This window comes from Dendronephthya gigantea, unplaced genomic scaffold (genome assembly GCF_004324835.1).
Source record: "Dendronephthya gigantea isolate DGI-Jeju-01 unplaced genomic scaffold, DenGig_1.0 000103F, whole genome shotgun sequence".
NCBI lineage: Eukaryota > Metazoa > Cnidaria > Anthozoa > Malacalcyonacea > Nephtheidae > Dendronephthya > Dendronephthya gigantea.
Window position 1 is genome coordinate 761,724 of NW_021163113.1, and position 21,214 is coordinate 782,937.

Below are 21,214 nucleotides of genomic sequence, written 5' to 3' on the forward strand. Positions count from 1 at the left end.
GTATTCACTTTCACTACATGTCTATTCAAGTAATCTATAAAACTATTTTATAAACATTACATCATACAAATTTGGAAAAATAGTATAACAGATCCAATAAAAATCATTAGAAAAAATCATTATCAAAATCAAAAAGGGTGCAGTTCAAGATTGAACAACGAACTGGAAACGATTTAAAATCCATAATCTTTGAAATGACAGGTACGTGCTTCTGGACTTTGCTTATTCCGTATTTGCTGTATTAAATTTTTAAGATGCAATTTATTTGTATAATATGAGCTTGGTACGTCGTTTTCCAAAGACATAATCGACTATCAAGGGCTATTACACAATCGCCTTAACAAAAAAGGGTTTTTTGAAAGCGTTGATTGCAATAATATAATGTAAAAATAACTTCAATGAAATATGCCCCACATTTTGTTCCAAATGAAAGTAATATTGGCTATCGGTACATTGAGTCTAAAGGTGATACCCCTATCGTTCGGTACAAAAACTGTCATATATAGAAGTGTAAACACTGCCCGTCTTTCTGCTGCCTTCAAGCAGGCAGTTCATACGAATCATGGACTCTTGAACTTATCGGTACAGGTTCATTAACCCGTTGGTATGAAGGATCCCTATACCGCCTGGAAAACTTCCGTGAGAACGTCTGTCTGCATGAGAATGTCCTTGATCGTTGCCAATTCGTGATAACGTTGCCAAGCTTAGCCTGTAGGCCACCTATGGTCTGAGATGCGTGTTACGATTCTATATAAGAGTTCATCAGAACTGGTTGATATACGAATTATTTACAGAGGAAAAAATGTCTTGACTGATCATGTCCATGAAAGATTGTAGTGTACAGTGATGCGATGCTGTACTTTAATTGCCGATAGACAAAGGAATTTTTATTGCACGGCTTTGTTGGTGGGTTCTGCATCACCTCGGATATATTATAAACAGCTATGAAAGATATATGTTAGGCGCCTGTTGAGCTGCTGCTATGGCCTATTTCTGTAACAGGCACGTACGCTTTTAAGGATAATAAAAATGCTGTAAAAACTCTACAATGTCGTCATTTCCGTGTAATTGAATATTCACCTTTTAATGAAACCAACACAGACTGACCTGAAATATTTCGTCGGGCCTTCTGGAAGACTTATATCTGCTTCTTTAGTCGTTCAAATGAACCAGAGTGATTGAAATTCTGTGAGGAAGGAACCAAAGCCAAGGTGAGAGTTTAAATATTAAGGCATATCTAAACGATAGCGCCACGTGAACAAGCGTAGCCTATTTGTATACAAATATTACAACTACAATGTATTGACTGAGTTCAATATCGATCAGTTCTTGGGGATCTTAAAGTTTATAGTTTCAACCAAATTTTTAACTTCGAGCCTTCTTTATAGGCAGAGGATAATGATTGATATAAACAATTGCCTGCCGTATTTTACCGCAAGTATCAACTTTAAGAATTAAGTGTCTGTAATCTGTTAGTTGATGCAAATATTCTTTCCTTCACGGATATCAAATATTTAAGTCATCCAGGCCCAGGTATATTCTAACTGCTCACTGGCGAGCTTATTAAGATTCACCAAAGCTACGACACGTATACGTAAAAAAATACTGCATGTCGCTATTCGTACAATTTCATGACACGGTAAAGTATGTGATATAGACGCCAGTCACGCCATTTGGTAAACAAAGACAGCCGTATGGCAGCATAAATTAAATTAAAGCTGGTATCATGTCACCAACCGCTGTTTCTATGTAACGTCGGCGTATGTTTGGTACATGTTTTACTTCATGTAGTGTTAATGCAGTATTGTTTGCATGAATGTGTGTTTCTAATGTTGTCGTAAGAATTCACATTCTTGGTCCACATTCATCCATATTGACTCACGCGGAGATGTAGAAATGCGAATGCTTAAAATGCGGCCTGTTGGAAATGGCGCGTATTAGGAATGCAGGCTTTTGGGAATGTAGGGTGTTCAATTAATTAAGTCGAGATATTTGATTTAGGCTGATGTGGGCTCAACGTGATATATTTACTGGCTGGACAAAAAAACTCCGAAGGACTGGCTTTTGGAAGTATACAGGCTTGTTTTTGAATTGAATGAGTTATCTTTGAAATCAGAACATCAATATATTTCAAGCCGATATTTTCAATCCTGTCAATTTCTCCACAAACCGAATTGTTAGGAATCGAATCTAAATTAGCAAGTAGAGCGTGGAACGGACCTTTTTCATCATGACGTCAAACGTGGAAAGTCTGATGTTACACGAAGTTTGATTGGCCCGTTAGTTTTGTGGAACCAATCAAATTTCGTGCAACATCAGACTTTTCGCGTTTGACGTCATTATAAGAAAGGTCTATTTGATTTGAAGCAGCCATATTAGTGTGAGCTCACTGGTTATTTTATTTATTTTATTAGATTTTAAATAATAAAAAATAATGAGATTCGAGGCATCCTGTTAAGAGCTCATTAGTTATTCAAATAACGAGTTTTTGTCCCGTTCACCGTGTTAGGGGCTGTTCACATGAGCCCAGTTACCGAGATTTAACGAAGCATAAAATGGACTTTAAGGTAAAAAGAATCTTTTTAAAATAGAACAATCACATGCTATTCATTGTTAGGATGATCAAACGACTACCGGAATCGTGTTTTCTCATTTCAATACCTCAATACCTTTTACGCTCATGTGAACAGCCCCTTAATCAGGATTTACGAACCATAGTAACAATATCACTTCACCAAGATGGCTTCAAGTATGAATGCCAGATGCATTTTCCAATATAGTCTTAAGATCAGTGGCTAGGTATACTCTAGTTTCTAAACTTGTTATTTTTTGAACAGGTGAAAACAGGAAATGGCATCGTACGAAACAGGTTATGAAGATGAACTATTTCAATATCCTGTTAGCCAGACATTTCATTGTGGTATTTGCTACAATGTCATGAAACATCCAGTCATGTGTCGACGTAATGAACACTTGTTCTGTCGAGCTTGTATCACCAGGCATCTCGTGAACTCTCGAACATGTCCGGTATGTATGGAGCAACTAACAGTCAATACTTTAACCCAAGCATCGCGGACCTTGACAAACCTACTTTCAGAGTTGAAGATTCGCTGCGAATTCTTCAACCGCGGTTGTGAAATGTTTGTCGAGTTAGGAGATCTTGAAAGGCATGTTGCCGAATGTGCGTTTTCTCCAGTGGTCTGTGCGAACAAAGGCTGTGGTCTAGAAGTGAATAGGCAAGACTTAATGCATCACGACGGCGGTGCGTGTGAAAAACGTAGGATTAAATGTCACAACTGCAGTGGTATAAGTCGTGAGATGGATGTGGTCAAAAATAATTTGGCTGCGATGAATGTAAAGTTGAACGAAGTCGGGGAAAAGCTGAAAAGAAGTGAGAGAAATATCAAAGCAGTGGAGGAAAATGTAATCGCAAAAGTTGAACTGGTTCACAAACAACTCAATAAGCAGGAAGAAAGCAACCAGGAACTCAAAGCGGACAATATAGAAATAAAGAAAACTTTAAATCAGTTGTCGCAACAGTTGGAGTTTTTGACAGAGCAAACACTGCACGTAGTTCTGGCTGGGCGAGAAGGCGTAAAAAAAGGTCTCGCAAAAGCGGGTAGAATTGAAAGAGAGGGGAAGATTGTTGTTGCTGGAGGCAAGAATAGTGAATGTTTGAATTCCGTTGAGATGTTCGATCCCTCAACTGCAACGTGGACGCTGCTTCAGCCGATGAAAGAATGCCGTCAGGTAGCATCTTCGGTTGTTTACAACAATCAAATTTTCGTCATTGGTGGTTTTTTAGGCAGTGGATCGAAAGCAATTGAGAAAATATCAACGAATGCTGTTCACGTTGATCAGTCCATAACCTGGGAAATCGTTCCTGCTGAACTATCCTCGTCGTTATATGGTCACTCCAGTTTCGTCTATAATGGACGGTTAATAGTAATTGGAGGGTATGATTGTAGCGTTGGTGCGTATTCAAACAAGATTACCGAGGTTTCTCTTGTCCCACCATATACCAGGAGAGAGCTGGCTACCATGCCCCAGCCAAGATGGTCACATTGTGCCTCGTTGTTTGGTGATAAGATTGTCATTCTGGGAGGTAGAAAAGACATGAACTATAGAAAAACGTTTAAAAGTGTTTTGCTGTATGATATTGAGAGGTGTGAATGTCAAGAGTTAGCACCATTGCCCTATCCTGTGAGTGACATGGCTGCCGTCAAACAAGGCGATGACAATGTAATTTTACTCGGAGGCGTCGACACTGATGGTGAACCAATGGACAGAGTATTAATATACAATGTTACGACGCAGAAGAGTCACATGTTACCAAATATGAAGTATAAGAGGAAAGGATGTGCGGCAGCAACGATTGAAGACACCGTGTTTGTCATAGGAGGTGAAGACGATGGCGGGAATGAACTGAACTCTGCGGAAAGTTTCAAATTTGATTCCTTCACCTGGGAAGAACTTCCGACAATGCACGAACCAAGATGGGGTGCTACTGCAGTGGTGTGCTGATGAACACGATGTTTCAAAAAGTAAGAGGTAAAATTCTGACTGCTGTATTCACCCCAAAGGTCACGCACCAAACACAATTGAAATGAAATAAAATTGAAACATCTGGTTTTAATTCCTTTGTGTTAATGTGTTAATTGTGTTAATCAGTATTGCACTTCAGACATTCGTATAATAGATGAATTTCCCCTTCATGTAAAAAATATGTTTACGTCTGTGCAATATGCACAATCGAGATGCCTGAAGGCCCTGTTACACGGTGCAATTTTGCAATGCAACTTGCAATGCAATTCTTCTATTGCATTGCAAGTTGCAAGAAAAATTGAACCGTGTAACATGGCCTTAACGCGCTTAAGGTTGTCTTAAAAAACATATCCTTGAACTGTGAACACGAAGAGATGGATTAAACCCATTCTTTTTTTGACTCGACTTGAAAATTTGGCTTCCAATAGACAATTCTGACAAAATTTAATTAATTTATATTTAGATTTGAAATAATAATTTAGGTAATTTAGATTTGAAATACTATCAAATTATATCATATATCTGTAACATTATATATCAAGACAGAAAGACAGAACACCCAGGCGTTGATAAACTTCACTGCCCTTTTGAAATTCCACGTATCAATTTACATATAGCAATATTATCTCACGTCTTTATACTGTCTAATTATACTGTATGTGCGCTGATATCTACCAATTCTGTTGGACATAGATGAATGCGTTTCAATCACCTAATTCGCGACAATCAGTCTATTACCGAAGTACACATTTAGGCTTTAGCTACAGTTTATGTTTGTGCCTCTTGCGCTTGGGCGGACCGAAATGCTTCTCAAGACATTAAAGGCCTTCTTAGTGCGAAGAAATAGGACTAGTTTGTTAAGGTCTGTCGGTTCTTTTGCGACATCAAGAACAGCAAGCGATCCTTCACGCCAAGGTATTATCTATATTACATGATTTATTTATGGTTATATAGAGACTGTTGTGAGTGTTTTGTTCGCAAAGAAACGCACGCTCGGACCATACAATGAACGAGAAATTTCAATATTGAGATTTCGAGTTCATTGTATGGTTAGCAAGTGCGTTTATTTGTAAAATACAATCGAAGATCCAAGCTGTCATTGTCGACCTTTACGAAATTGTGAACGAATTTCAACTCGCGCATAAAGCTTATCACGAAAGGCTAGGTAATGAAGAGGAGAAATCGAACTCGACTCTTTATTGCGCAATTGTGTTAGAAGAAGCGGAAAAACATCAAACAAAGGTACCTCTGTGGCTGAGCAAACAACGGAACGGAGCACAGAGAAAAGATCCTGGGTACGAGGTTACGGAACGGAAGGATAATACACTTTTAGCGGCTGAGATCCGTCTCGAGGAATCGATTAATTGCGTCAGTTCCTTAAGGTCTAGAAAATCTAACGCAAGTTCGACGAGAAGTTCAGCGAGTGCCAAAGCCAGAGCTGCTGCAAAAAAGGCAGCGTTAGAAGCAAAGGCAGCTTCACTTCAAAGATTGCATGAACTCCAGTTCGAGGAGTTAAAACTTCAACAAAAAGGGGCGGAAATAGAGCTACGCTCCGAGAAATTTCAATATTGAAATTTCGAGTTCAGTGTATGGTTAGCAAGTGCGTTCATTTGTAAAATACAATCTGAGTTGATTGATTGCTGTATTGAAGATCCAAGCTTCGCTGCAGGCTGTCATTTGCGAATAAACCATGATTTTCTAGCCTGCTCGCAGACTGAATTAGGGGGGCGGAAATTAAACGGGGAAAATTCAGTCTGCTGAACAGCGGGCTTTATCGTGTAGGGTGACGTAATATGAACTGCATAATAATATGATAATTATTCGGGCGCACCGAATACTAAAATCATGGCCAGTCCTAATTGCAATTCCGGGAAGACGAAATTTAACGCTAGTGAGGCTCTTCGACAGTTGCCATTTGATGTTTTAGACTTTTAGAGACATCACTTTACATTTGTCGACAGTGTCTCGATAAACTAAGGAAACGAGCCGCTCTTCTTGTTCAATCAACATAACACCAAACTTTGAGAAGTGGTATATAATAAGTATATATTTTTTTCAACTTTATTGCAATAACGCCACCGAAATTGGTTTTATCAGTCGCTCTAATATTGCCCGTTTTTCATCACTACCTGCATTAAACCTAAAAAGTATATTAATTATTGATTATTGAAAATCGTGACCTCTGATCAGCCGTGCGACCTATTTTTACTAGATTAATTATTACAGCGATTTGTTATTGTCAAAGTGTCAGATGAAGAAATAAGTCATTTTAATACTGTATCTAAAGTACAAAAGAAGTGAAAAAATAGGCTTTAACTTTGTTTTGCCGAGGCGTTTTATTTTAATGGATGTAAATATTGCTTTCTAGGGGCTGGTTGTATAAAACTATAGTTACCTTTAAACTATATTCGATACGCTTGTAACTAACGTTATGTAATTGCATTCTGTTAATTCTAGAGTTTAATGACGACTCGGCAAAACCGTCCATAAAGAATATGAAGACAACCGCAGACAAAAGATGTCTGGAAATATTTTGGAGCGATGGCGTCACCTCGCGATATCCTCACGTCCTCCTGCGCGACAGCTGCAATTCCTGCAAATGTCCACAGTGTTCTGTGCATCAAACCGTCGTCAATGCAATCGTGGAATTTGGCGTCGACATTTCATTAAAGAAGTCGACAGTTTCCGACGATGGGAAAACGCTCTCGTGTCTTTGGCCAGACGGGCATGAAAGCGAGTATTCCAGTGAATTTCTTTTACGAATGAGAATGCCAGAAAGCAGGATAAAAAGAGGAGAGAATGTGGATGATCTTGTGAAAGATGAACTGGTGTTGTGGAACCGAGAAACGATGCAAAACGCAATACCGTCTTACGATTACAATGACATCATGAATGATCACCGCTGTCTTTTCGATTCGCTTTACGATCTGTATCAACGGGGTATGATTATGCTTAACAATGCACCTCAACGTGATGGCGTAGTTTTGGAAATGGTCGCTAAGATCGGTTGGGGAAGGAAGACAAACTTTGGGTAAGTGGAAATTGTTGTTTCATACGTGTTTTTGCAAGTACGGCAGTTTGCCGCATCACGGCAGTTTGCCGCATTACTAAGCTATTCACAGTAACATGGCGAATCTATTTACATCAGTATACAGGGCGCATTGTGGTCGAAAATGATTTAAAACAGCAGTTACATAAATCCCATATCAAAATACACTATGCGAATTTCAGGTCATTTTAACTATTCATTTCTGTAGGAATTGATTCTTTCACAGTTTCAGTATGTTTGTGACGCTTGCGCTTATGCCAATTTCAGGTCATTTGAACTATCAGTCATTTCTGTAGGAATTGACTCTTTCACAGTCATGCAATGAATAGTCGTAAACATCGGCGAGACCTAACCAGTGGCGTCGCCAGCATCGATAAGTGGGGTGGACATATTCATATATTAATGTTCACAGAAAGTTAAAACAACCAATTTGAAAAGAAATGAATAATGAAAAACACGAATATTATTGTTAAAAACATGGTTATGAAAACGAAACAAGAAGTAATCGTATGTTTATGGACTTTTCGTTCTCCTTCGGCCGGATCTTAATTTTTAGTTTTAATTTTCATTTTTACACGTAATAAAACCGCTAAAGTTTCATAAAGGCTGCTTTTCTTGTAACATATTTCGTCATAATTCGTCGTAATTTACCTTTCGTAATTCGTTGTATTTCGTTCTTATGCGAAACCCATCATATTACACATTTCATTCGTACGTGACAATTGTCGCCTACAAATATTTCTAGTCTACGGGGGAAACCTTTAAAACATTTTCAACATGGATGGAGAGCTTATGTTTCGTTTGGCTAACGAGAATGACCTACCAGCCATCTATGAGATGTCAGAAGGAATTTATGGAGGCTATGATTGCATCACCGTCGAGTTTTTAAACTATTTGAAAGACCCGTATAGAAGAATTCTAATCGCAGAGAAAAATGGCAAAGCTGTGGGTCTACAAGTTATGCATTTTGTCGACGAAGGAAAAACAGTGATTGTTCAAGGACTTCGGGTACATCTCGGCTATCGTCGCCAGGGAATCGGTAAACAATTGATCCAAAAGAGTCGAGATTATGCGAAACAGAATTTTTCACGAGTAAAAGTTGAAAGATTTGCAATGTCAGCAACTGCAGTAGAACACATCGACATTGTTAAAAAGTCGAAGGACGTTTTCTTGGATAAAGTTGCAATTTATCGTTGTTTCGTGAATGGAAACTCATCTGAGCTATCTTTCAGTCTTCAGAAGCTCTGGGCAAATTTGCGCGTGGACTTTCCTCGCTTAAGTAAATTTGAATTGTCCAGCTATCTTGAACAAGGAAAGCTTGCTAGCATCCTGTTCAAGAATAAATTTATCGTTAATTGGGAACTATTAGAAGCTCTTGCGTCTAATATTTCGAATGGGTTGTCGAAGGAGAGTGATTGCATTTTCGCCTCTCTGTCATCCAGATCCGTCCAATCGTTGAGTCATTCTCAGTGGTGTCCTCTCCTGAAATGTCCTCAGTTGGTCACCACGTGTTACACACGTGACGAAGAGTTGCTCAAAGCCCACATTGTCGCGCAGTTGAGGAATGCGATGCAGATCAACCCAGGCGAAAGATTCCTTTTTGCGTGCTTCGTTGATATATCCCTGGTAAAATGCACATCTCAGCTTCTGTTTAATGATTTGTGGTTAAACAGTTCGGAGAAATTCGAATACTGTGACGTGTACTTTTATGAGAAGTCATTGACATAAATGGGCAAGAATAACTCATCACAGCAAGGGGTTCCTCTCAAAACATTACATAGTACGAAGCACGAAGTAGCACGAAATTTCTCGACCGAAAAAAAAATTGTAACAAGACAAAACTGCAGTTCTTTCACATTTTAGATGCCTATGTGAGCTGTGGCCTGTAGTTATTGATTTTAATTTTTCCCTATAGGTAATTAAACATTTAGTAAAAAAACTATAGGCTAAATTAGTGATATTGTAAACAAACACGGCACGAAGAAAAATGCATTTTTGTATAACTGTTATAGTAAATATCTTACCTTTATTGCACAGTTAAAAAAATTCCTTTGTAAAATTGTATCAAAAATGAGTAGATTTAAAGTAATAATGTAATTAGGTAGTATATTTAATACGCATAAATAAACTGTAATAGAAAAAATTGGCAAAAATTCCGTTATGGCACATCAGAGCCATAGATACAGCAACTACGATGCATTACATTTGCCGATTCTCACTACTTTTCACGGTTACGTTCTCAGGTGCATTGTTTCAAGCAACGAATTGATTTTTCTTATTCACATTATTACTTCCGAGTGGCAGTACCTATTGTGTACTCTACAATATGAGATTGCCCATTTTCGTTTAGAATCTATCTGTTTTAAGGAAAAACTCCGGTCCATTACTAGAAAGTAATGATCTCGTAACCTTAGTTGGAACCGTATATATCGCTTCGTGTGGCGCGAATAAACTCGCCTAGTGGAAAGTTGACCAGTGTGCGCCAGGTTTAAGAATTAAGCAGGTCGATTTCGGCACGTCACGTGCGATCCATATTTTGTGAACGCTTTCTTTATATCATTGTAATTATTATTTTTGTGACGTAAAATTAATTCATCTCTCAATAAGCTCATTAGGTGTTTTTGCAAGTCAGTGCTCTAGTTTCTTAGATATGTTAGACAAGATTGAGCTCGACAAGAAACATCAAACGTATTGTATAATAAAATTACTTGTATAAACACTTGTTTCAAATCCCCCCATGCTTTTAGATCAACAAAATCAAATCATATACTTATTATAATGCATGCACAATATAAATAAGAGAAATGTCTTAATAAGTAAACAAATCATGTATATAAACTTAAATATAAACTACAGCAAACCAAATTAAGTAATATTTGAGTTCTATTCCGACAACGGGATATCTGTAGTTGAATGAATGTTTACAGTTCTCCAAGAACGACTACCACAGACACACACAACCCTAGCTCGATTTTGGCATAACCAGTTGAGAACGATGGAGGTACTAGGAACGAAAGGAAGTGAGAAGTCTCCCTTAGGCACTAAAAACGACAGGGGTGAGGGATCTATGTCAACTTCAACAATTCTTTGATTGTACTGACGTTTCTTCTCACGTTCGTTGGTGCTAAACGAGCTGGTAAGAGTCTAGCGTCGATGTGTTGAAGCGTAAGCCGTAAGGATTAAACACCCTGCCATCAAAAAATTCTTTTTCACATCTCTGCCAGAGACCTGTCGCAGCTATGTCCACTCTGGCGTATATAATTTAAGTTATTGATTATACCTGACCCTACAGTATATATACTATTTACATAAAGATATAATTATAGGCATTATAACCTCCAATTCAAATACACAAGCTATCGATTATCTTTTAAAAAACCCTGAAATTTCTGGTATTTTTGCGATTGGAATCTTTTCCACTAAAATTTGATCCATGATACAGCTCATCTATACAGCTATTTGCAAGCCACCGAGTTCTTATCACGTTTGTTTACATGTCAAACTTTCGGGTTTAACCGGAAACATCGAATGTTAAACTATTGACAGGTCGGAATCGCACCTACGCCTTTGCGATGCCGGTGCAATGCTCTTGCCACTGAGCTACAGAGGTAGCTGACAAGAGCAAGCGTATCAACCTCTGTAGCTCAGTGGCAAGAGCATTGCACCGGCATCGCAAAAGCGTAGGTTCGATTCCTGCCGAAGGACCTATGGTTGACTCATTTTTCCATCAACTGTTCCTGGCTTGAATTTGAAGTGTGTATAATACCACTCGAAATTAAGACTCTTTAAACCTTTAGAATATTCCTGCATCGAGTGAAGTGCCACAAATCATAATTTATTGACAGGTCGGTCCCACCCATGCTGTCAAAACTGTCGAAATATCACAGTGTACCGGATTGGTTGATAGCTCAACACTCGACGTTTCCGGTTAAACCCAAAAGTTTGAAACGTAAACAAACGTGATAAAAACTTCAGGATTAACGGTGGCTTGTAAATCGCTGTAACGGCCTATTTACATGGAGCGAGTTAGGCGAGGTAGATCATATGAAAGGCTTAACCTGATTAGTCTTTCATTATATGCAGTTTTCACCTCGCCTAGCCGGGATAACTTGCTCCATGTAAACAGGCCCTAAGGGGCTGTTTACACGAGCCCCGTTACCCGAGATTCAACGAAGCGTGAGATGATTTTGAGGTATTGAAATGAGCAGATAACGGCAGTCTTATATTCATCACAACAACAGCATGTGCTTGTTTGGTGTCATAAAGACTTATTTCAATACTTCAAAGTCCTCTCACGCTTCGTTGAATCTCGGGTAACCGGGCTCATGTAAACAGCCCCTAAGATAAGCTTGTTCTCGAAAAAGAAGCCATGTCTTCGATTTTGATAGGAAAAGCTTTTGATGGTTTTCAGACATGCACGCATAGTAACCTTTGTCATGCTATGCTAATATTTTGTTATTTCTAAAGAAATGAATAATAATAACATGAAATTTGCATACAGCATGACAAATCTTCAGGCGGGTCACGCCACTGAATAACCTCACAACGTAGCAAATAAAATCACTATTCTTTATAGTTCATTTCGAACACAATGAGATTTAGAACAAGGTAGAACTGAAGTTGATTACCCAGGTGGGGCTTACTACTCTCTAATAAATGAAAATTTGATAGAATTTGGTTAAAAATTGAACGATATATTAAAGAAAATTTTATTTTGCTTTCCGGGCAAATCATGGCCTGCGGCGATGAAAGAAAAGAAAGAAAACTTACTGAATGTATAATTAAAGAGCGAGGTCTATAATTAATTTAACCATATCACACGAAGTAGCGGACGAAGATATTCAATCTCTGTGTGCTCTCTGGAATAAAAGGCCATGGTTTCGTGAAGATGTGTATTTAGAGAACAAAATAATGTGTGTATTCAGAACACAAACAAAATCTTGACACAAGAATTCTCTTTACATAAAATCACACTTTGATAAAATCAATCACAACTTGTTTGTATAATCAGTTTATAACGGTAAGTCGTTCTACCACAAGTTCGTAACTCAGAACTGTGTCATACTCGTAATGACTCCTGGTCTCCGTTTTTCTTATATGATATGTCTATATATAGACTGCCCGGTCAACACTTCAACCAAAACGTTTAAAACATTTTCAACATGGGTGAAGAGCTTTTGTTTCGTTTGGCTAACGAGAATGACCTACCAGCCATCTATGAGATGTCAGAAGGAATTTATGGGGGCTATGATTGCATCACCGTCGAGTTTTTAAACTATTTGAAAGACCCGCATAGAAGAATTCTAATCGCAGAGAAAAATGGCAAGGCTGTGGGTCTACAAGTTATGCATTTTGTCGACGAAGGAAACACAGTGATTGTTCAAGGACTTCGGGTACATCTCGGCTATCGTCGCCAGGGAATCGGTAAACAATTGATCCAAAAGAGTCGAGATTACGTGAAACAGAATTTTCCACGAGTAAAAGTTGAAAGATTTGCAATGTCAGCAACTGCAGTAGAACACATCGACATTGTTAAAAAGTCGAAGGACTTTTTCTTGGATAAAGTTGCAATTTATCGTTGTTTCGTGAATGGAAACTCATCTGAGCTATCTTTCAGTCTTCAGAAGCTCTGGGCAAATTTGCGCGTGGACTTTCCTCGCTTAAGTAAATTTGAATTGTCCAGCTTTCTCGAACAAGGTAAGCTTGCTAGTATCCTGTTCAAGAATAAATTTATCGTTAATTGGGAACCATTAGAAGCTCTTCCGTCTAACATTTCGAATGGGTTGTCGAAGGCGAGTGATTCCATTTTCACCTCTCTGTCATCCAGATCCGTCCAATCGTTGAGTCATTCTCAGTGGTGTCTCTCCTGAAATGTCCTCAGTTGGTCACCACGTGTTACACACGTGACGAAGAGTTGCTCAAAGCCCACATTGTCGCGCAGTTGAGGAATGCGATGCAGATCAACCCAGGCGAAACATTCCTTTTTGCGTGCTTCGTTGATATATCCCTGGTAAAATGCACATCTCAGCTTCTGTTTAATGATTTGTCGTTAAACAGTTCGGAGAAATTCGAATACTGTGACGTGTACTTTTATGAAAAATCATTGACATAAATGGGCAAGAATAACTCATCACAGCAAGGGGTTCCTCTCAAACATTACATAGTACGAAGCACGAAGTTTCTCGACCGAAAAAAAATTGTAACAAGACAAAACTGCAGTTCTTTCACATTTTAGATGCCTATGTGAGCTGTGGCCTGTAGTTATTGATTTTAATTTTTCCCTATAGGTAATTAAACATTTAGTAAAAAAACTATAGGCTAAATTAGTTATATGTAAACAAACACGCACGAAGAAAAATGCATGTTCGTATAACTGAAGTAAATATCTTAACATTATTGAACAATTTTAAAAAATTCCTTTGTAAATTGTATCAAAAATAGTAGATTTAAAGTAATAATGTAATTAGGTAGTATATTTAATACGCATAAATAAACTGAAATGGAAAAAAATTTTTGGCAAAAATTCCGTTATGGCACATCAGAGCCATAGATACAGCAACTACGATGCATTACATTTGCCATTCTCACTACTTTTCACGGTTACGTTCTCAGGTGCATTGTTTCAAGAAACGAATTGATTTTTCTTATTCACATTATTACTTCCGAGTGGCAGCACCTATTGTGTACCCTACAATATCAGATTGCCCATTTTCGTTTAGAATCTATCTGTTTTAAGGAAAAACTCCGGTCCATTACTAGAAAGTAATGATCTCGTAACCTTAGTTGGAACCGTATATATCGCTTCGTGTGGCGCGAATAAACTCGCCTAGTGGAAAGTTGACCAGTGTGCGCCAGGTTTAAGAATTAAGCAGGTCGATTTCGGCACGTCACGTGCGATCCATATTTTGTGAACGCTTTCTTTATATCATTGTAATTATTATTTTTGTGACGTAAAATTAATTCATCTCTCAATAAGCTCATTAGGTGTTTTTGCAAGTGAGTGCTCTAGTTTCTTAGATATGTTAGACAAGATTGAGCTCGACAAGAAACATCAAACGTATTGTATAATAAAATTACTTGTATAAACACTTGTTTCAAATCCCCCCATGCTTTTAGATCAACAAAATCAAATCATATACTTATTATAATGCATGCACAATATAAATAAGAGAAATGTCTTAATAAGTAAACAAATCATGTATATAAACTTAAATATAAACTACAGCAAACCAAATTAAGTAATATTTGAGTTCTATTCCGACAACGGGATATCTGTAGTTGAATGAATGTTTACAGTTCTCCAAGAACGACTACCACAGACACACACAACCCTAGCTCGATTTTGGCATAACCAGTTGAGAACGATGGAGGTACTAGGAACGAAAGGAAGTGAGAAGTCTCCCTTAGGCACTAAAAACGACAGGGGTGAGGGATCTATGCTCAACTTCAACAATTCTTTGATTGTACTGACGTTTCTTCTCACGTTCGTTGGTGCTAAACGAGCTGGTAAGAGTCTAGCGTCGATGTGTTGAAGCGTAAGCCGTAAGGATTAAACACCCTGCCATCAAAAAATTCTTTTTCACATCTCTGCCAGAGACCTGTCGCAGCTATGTCCACTCTGGCGTATATAATTTAAGTTATTGATTATACCTGACCCTACAGTATATATACTATTTACATAAAGATATAATTATAGGCATTATAACCTCCAATTCAAATACACAAGCTATCGATTATCTTTTAAAAACCCTGAAATTTCTGGTATTTTTGCGATTGGAATCTTTTCCACTAAAATTTGATCCATGATACAGCTCATCTATACAGCTATTTGCAAGCCACCGAGTTCTTATCACGTTTGTTTACATGTCAAACTTTCGGGTTTAACCGGAAACATCGAATGTTAAACTATTGACAGGTCGGAATCGCACCTACGCCTTTGCGATGCCGGTGCAATGCTCTTGCCACTGAGCTACAGAGGTAGCTGACAAGAGCAAGCGTGTCAGCTACCTCTGTAGCTCAGTGGCAAGAGCATTGCACCGGCATCGCAAAAGCGTAGGTTCGATTCCTGCCGAAGGACCTATGGTTGACTCATTTTTCCATCAACTGTTCCTGGCTTGAATTTGAAGTGTGTATAATACCACTCGAAATTAAGACTCTTTAAACCTTTAGAATATTCCTGCATCGAGTGAAGTGCCACAAATCATAATTTATTGACAGGTCGGTCCCACCCATGCTGTCAAAACTGTCGAAATATCACAGTGTACCGGATTGGTTGATAGCTCAACACTCGACGTTTCCGGTTAAACCCAAAAGTTTGAAACGTAAACAAACGTGATAAAAACTTCAGGATTAACGGTGGCTTGTAAATCGCTGTAACGGCCTATTTACATGGAGCGAGTTAGGCGAGGTAGATCATATGAAAGGCTTAACCTGATTAGTCTTTCATTATATGCAGTTTTCACCTCGCCTAGCCGGGATAACTTGCTCCATGTAAACAGGCCCTAAGGGGCTGTTTACACGAGCCCCGTTACCCGAGATTCAACGAAGCGTGAGATGATTTTGAGGTATTGAAATGAGCAGATAACGGCAGTCTTATATTCATCACAACAACAGCATGTGCTTGTTTGGTGTCATAAAGACTTATTTCAATACTTCAAAGTCCTCTCACGCTTCGTTGAATCTCGGGTAACCGGGCTCATGTAAACAGCCCCTAAGATAAGCTTGTTCTCGAAAAAGAAGCCATGTCTTCGATTTTGATAGGAAAAGCTTTTGATGGTTTTCAGACATGCACGCATAGTAACCTTTGTCATGCTATGCTAATATTTTGTTATTTCTAAAGAAATGAATAATAATAACATGAAATTTGCATACAGCATGACAAATCTTCAGGCGGGTCACGCCACTGAATAACCTCACAACGTAGCAAATAAAATCACTATTCTTTATAGTTCATTTCGAACACAATGAGATTTAGAACAAGGTAGAACTGAAGTTGATTACCCAGGTGGGGCTTACTACTCTCTAATAAATGAAAATTTGATAGAATTTGGTTAAAAATTGAACGATATATTAAAGAAAATTTTATTTTGCTTTCCGGGCAAATCATGGCCTGCGGCGATGAAAGAAAAGAAAGAAAACTTACTGAATGTATAATTAAAGAGCGAGGTCTATAATTAATTTAACCATATCACACGAAGTAGCGGACGAAGATATTCAATCTCTGTGTGCTCTCTGGAATAAAAGGCCATGGTTTCGTGAAGATGTGTATTTAGAGAACAAAATAATGTGTGTATTCAGAACACAAACAAAATCTTGACACAAGAATTCTCTTTACATAAAATCACACTTTGATAAAATCAATCACAACTTGTTTGTATAATCAGTTTATAACGGTAAGTCGTTCTACCACAAGTTCGTAACTCAGAACTGTGTCATACTCGTAATGACTCCTGGTCTCCGTTTTTCTTATATGATATGTCTATATATAGACTGCCCGGTCAACACTTCAACCAAAACGTTTAAAACATTTTCAACATGGGTGAAGAGCTTTTGTTTCGTTTGGCTAACGAGAATGACCTACAGCCATCTATGAGATGTCAGAAGGAATTTATGGGGCTATGATTGCATCACCGTCGAGTTTTTAAACTATTTGAAAGACCCGCATAGAAGAATTCTAATCGCAGAGAAAAATGGCAAGGCTGTGGGTCTACAAGTTATGCATTTTCGACGAAGGAAACACAGTGATTGTTCAAGGACTTCGGGTACATCTCGGCTATCGTCGCCAGGGAATCGGTAAACAATTGATCCAAAAGAGTCGAGATTACGTGAAACAGAATTTTCCACGAGTAAAAGTTGAAAGATTTGCAATGTCAGCAACTGCAGTAGAACACATCGACATTGTTAAAAAGTCGAAGGACTTTTTCTTGGATAAAGTTGCAATTTATCGTTGTTTCGTGAATGGAAACTCATCTGAGCTATCTTTCAGTCTTCAGAAGCTCTGGGCAAATTTGCGCGTTGACTTTCCTCGCTTAAGTAAATTTGAATTGTCCAGCTTTCTCGAACAAGGTAAGCTTGCTAGTATCCTGTTCAAGAATAAATTTATCGTTAATTGGGAACCATTAGAAGCTCTTCCGTCTAACATTTCGAATGGGTTGTCGAAGGCGAGTGATTCCATTTTCGCCTCTCTGTCATCCAGATCCGTCCAATCGTTGAGTCATTCTCAGTGGTGTCCTCTCCTGAAATGTCCTCAGTTGGTCACCACGTGTTACACACGTGACGAAGAGTTGCTCAAAGCCCACATTGTCGCGCAGTTGAGGAATGCGATGCAGATCAACCCAGGCGAAACATTCCTTTTTGCGTGCTTCGTTGATATATCCCTGGTAAAATGCACATCTCAGCTTCTGTTTAATGATTTGTCGTTAAACAGTTCGGAGAAATTCGAATACTGTGACGTGTACTTTTATGAAAAATCATTGACATAAATGGGCAAGAATAACTCATCACAGCAAGGGGTTCCTCTCAAAACATTACATAGTACGAAGCACGAAGTTTCTCGACCGAAAAAAAATTGTAACAAGACAAAACTGCAGTTCTTTCACATTTTAGATGCCTATGTGAGCTGTGGCCTGTAGTTATTGATTTTAATTTTTTCCTATAGGTATAATTAAACATTTAGTAAAAAAACTATAGGCTAAATTAGTTATATACTGTAAACAAACACGGCACGAAGAAAAATGGATGTTCGTATAACTGAAGTAAATATCTTAACATTATTGAACAATTTTTAAAAATTCCTTTGTAAAATTGTATCAAAAATAGGTAGAAATAAAGCAATAATGTAATTAGGTAGTATATTTAATACGCATAAATAAACTGAAATGGAAAAAAAATTTTTGGCAAAAATTCCGTTATGGCACATCAGAGCCATAGATACAGCAACTACGATGCATTACATTTGCCAATTCTCACTACTTTTCACGGTTATGTTCTCAGATGCATTCAGTTTCAAGAAACGAATTGATTTTTTTTATTCACATTATTACTTTCGAGTAGCAGTCTATTGAGTACCCTACAATATCATTGCATTTGCGATTGCCATTTTCGTTTAGAATTTATCTGTTTTCTCTCGTCAATTAGTGCCCGTCTATTGAGGAAAAGCTCTGGTCCATTACTTGAAAGTAATGATCTCGTAACCTTAGTGGGAACCGTAGTCACATGCATTTAAAGTTCCCTAAAGAAGAAATAACGATGCAATTTTACGAGCCCGGTCATTCGTTTTTCTCGCTTTATCTTTCCAGGGATTGCTGGAATGCCAAAGTTGTTGACAACCCTACCAATATCAGCTACACGAACAACGCGTTATATTTCCACACCGATATATCAAATGTTTGTTCACCGCCGTCTGTAAGTATCCAGCACTGGTCGACGTAAGGGTCGTTACTGGCAAGATTGTTCGGATTTGATCCAGTATCACAGCAACAACCACAGCAACAACTACAACAACAACGGCGGAAAACAGCAACAAGGCGACAATAATAACAACAACGGCAACATATATAAGAATAACAACGAAAGCAATAGCAAATAACAACAATAGCAAATAACAGCAACAGCAACATTAGCAACCGCAAAACAACAGGAACAATAACCAATTCTCCTCTCTCACGATGACGTTTTGGGGTACTTTCAATTTTCTGAAATGCGTTTAAAAATTATGATTTAACATAAGAAGCAATATTTTTAGAATCAACAGACCATTTGAAGAATAAATTCACTCTAAGATTAAAGACAGTCGCCCTTACGAGTTCTTACGTTCAGGGTTTTGAAAAAAAGTACCCCAAAAATGGCGACGTATTCGTCATCGTGAGAAAGGCTAATAGCGACAACAATTAACAACAACCAGCCACAATAACAGCCAGCAACAACAACAACAACAACCACCATGCACCACCACCAACAACAACAACAACCAACAACAATCAACCACAACAACAACCAACCACCAACAACAACTAACAACCACCATGCACCACCACCACCAACAACAACAACAACGACAACAACAACCACCACCAACAACAACAACCAACAACAACTAACAACCACCATGCACCACCACCACCACCAACAACAACAACGACAACAACAACCACCATCACAAACAACAACAACCAACCACAACAACCACAACAACAACAACAACAACCAACAACAACCACAACTATTACTCAACGCCTTTACGATTTTCTTCTCAAGTTGTTCTGATTTCAAATTATTCTAAACTAGATTGCAGCATTACATTGTATCGATCAACCAGACCAGGAGAGGGGTGGTAAAAGTCTTTACGTTGATGGTTTTAATGTCGTTAAACAGCTGAAGCAAACCTGCCCTGAGGCATTCGATCTTTTAAAAAACGTCGAGGTGAAATTTGCTGACGAAGGAGCAAATGTCACCGGGGAATATTCCATAAGTTATTCCAATCCCATTATCAAGTAAGTTTCAATGAAACAATTTGTGTAACTCGATGGTAAGAAAGCTCGCTAGCTTTTAAATAAATTAACAATTCCAGAGCGACGGGGGAACCAACCCCTCGCCTTTCGCTTCGTCTGTTATTGGTTTTTCATGGACTTGTGTCAAAAACATGTCCTCAAAATGTCTTCTCGCGAAGTTCGACCATTCGTCTTTCTTGATCTCGTCTCTCTTCTATTTCACGAAGCATTTGTGCATTTCATCCACTTTTACTTCTTCAAGAAATTTTCCTCGCTCATAAAACAAATTCAGCAGTGATGTGCATCTAATCCCACAATCTATGGATTGAAATCCGATAAGTAGAAGAAAATGACCGATTTTTAGAGAATGTTACTTTTCTGATTTCCTAGAACAAACAAACATGGACGAATCACGGATTTCATCGTCAGCAACATGCTGATGTCAGAGATTGACAAGTACACAACCGTCGACCAACTTCTTCAATTCCACGATGCTTATCATGAACTCATGAAAATACTCTATGCACCAGAAAACACCGTCGATTACCATATGAGACCAGGCCAGATAGCCGTAATTCAAAACACAAGGGTCCTACACGGAAGAACGGCCCTTGATACAACAGCAGGGCCTCTCAAAAGATGGATTCAGGTCACATACATGGATTGGGATGCGGTTTTCTCCAAACTCCGCGTCTTACAAAGAAAACTCGGCCTTAAAAGTCCTTATTTGCATGAAGTATCAAATGACTTTTTTTAAACTAGATCAGGGGCGCATATAAAAAGTATATCTGGAGTCTCCCGCGTTCGTTGAAGGCGCCAGGATTTTTTTAAATTTAAAACCTTTGGAAGCTTTATTTTGGGTTGCAATTTATTTCGGCTATATAGCATATAGGTCTCTCACCAGGAATCGCCCGGTTCGCTAATTGTAACACTAATTTCACAAACTCTGGGGTATCACCCCCCCTCCCTCAATATGCGCCCCAGGACTAGTTCAGTTGTATGAAAAGGTAGTTATCTTTTAGGATGAGCTATAGTTAGTGTTAGTGTTGTCTGCGATATAGTTGACATATGATTGGCTAATGAAAGTATTCAGTTGTGAACATTGTAATATTATAAAAATGGATGTAATATT

General features: G+C 38.3%; 1 protein-coding gene and 1 long non-coding RNA gene across 6 annotated transcripts; one reads left to right on the plus strand and one right to left on the minus strand.

Annotated features, from left to right (window-relative positions):
• Positions 1 to 281: 281 nt before the first annotated feature.
• Positions 282 to 1,658, minus strand: LOC114534637. The gene is made up of 3 exons (XR_003688147.1): positions 1,434 to 1,658; positions 1,108 to 1,186; positions 282 to 747 (listed from the first exon to the last, which is right to left on the minus strand). It is a non-coding gene; the product is annotated as an uncharacterized LOC114534637 (long non-coding RNA).
• Positions 1,127 to 21,127, plus strand: LOC114534636 (gamma-butyrobetaine dioxygenase-like). Of its 5 annotated transcripts, none has more exons than XM_028556111.1 (5): positions 4,413 to 4,551; positions 7,003 to 7,576; positions 18,892 to 18,997; positions 19,880 to 20,085; positions 20,473 to 21,127. In XM_028556111.1, exons 1-5 carry the CDS (start codon positions 4,497 to 4,499, stop codon positions 20,837 to 20,839), a joined length of 1,308 nt encoding a protein of 435 aa, XP_028411912.1. In that variant the 5' UTR covers positions 4,413 to 4,496; the 3' UTR covers positions 20,840 to 21,127. The 5 variants fall into 5 exon arrangements, with proteins under 5 accessions (XP_028411910.1, XP_028411907.1, XP_028411908.1 ...); XM_028556110.1 differs by lacking the exon at positions 4,413 to 4,551 and adding an exon at positions 5,178 to 5,460; XM_028556109.1 differs by lacking the exons at positions 18,892 to 18,997; positions 19,880 to 20,085; positions 20,473 to 21,127 and adding exons at positions 1,127 to 1,211; positions 2,002 to 2,070 and having other exon boundaries at positions 2,838 to 4,551; positions 7,003 to 7,088.
• The last annotated feature ends 87 nt before the right edge of the window (positions 21,128 to 21,214 follow it).

Coding starts and splice junctions, on each gene's coding strand:
- LOC114534636 (XM_028556109.1), top strand. CDS start 2,851: ATGGCATCGTACGAAACAGGTTATGAAGATGAACTATTTCAATATCCT.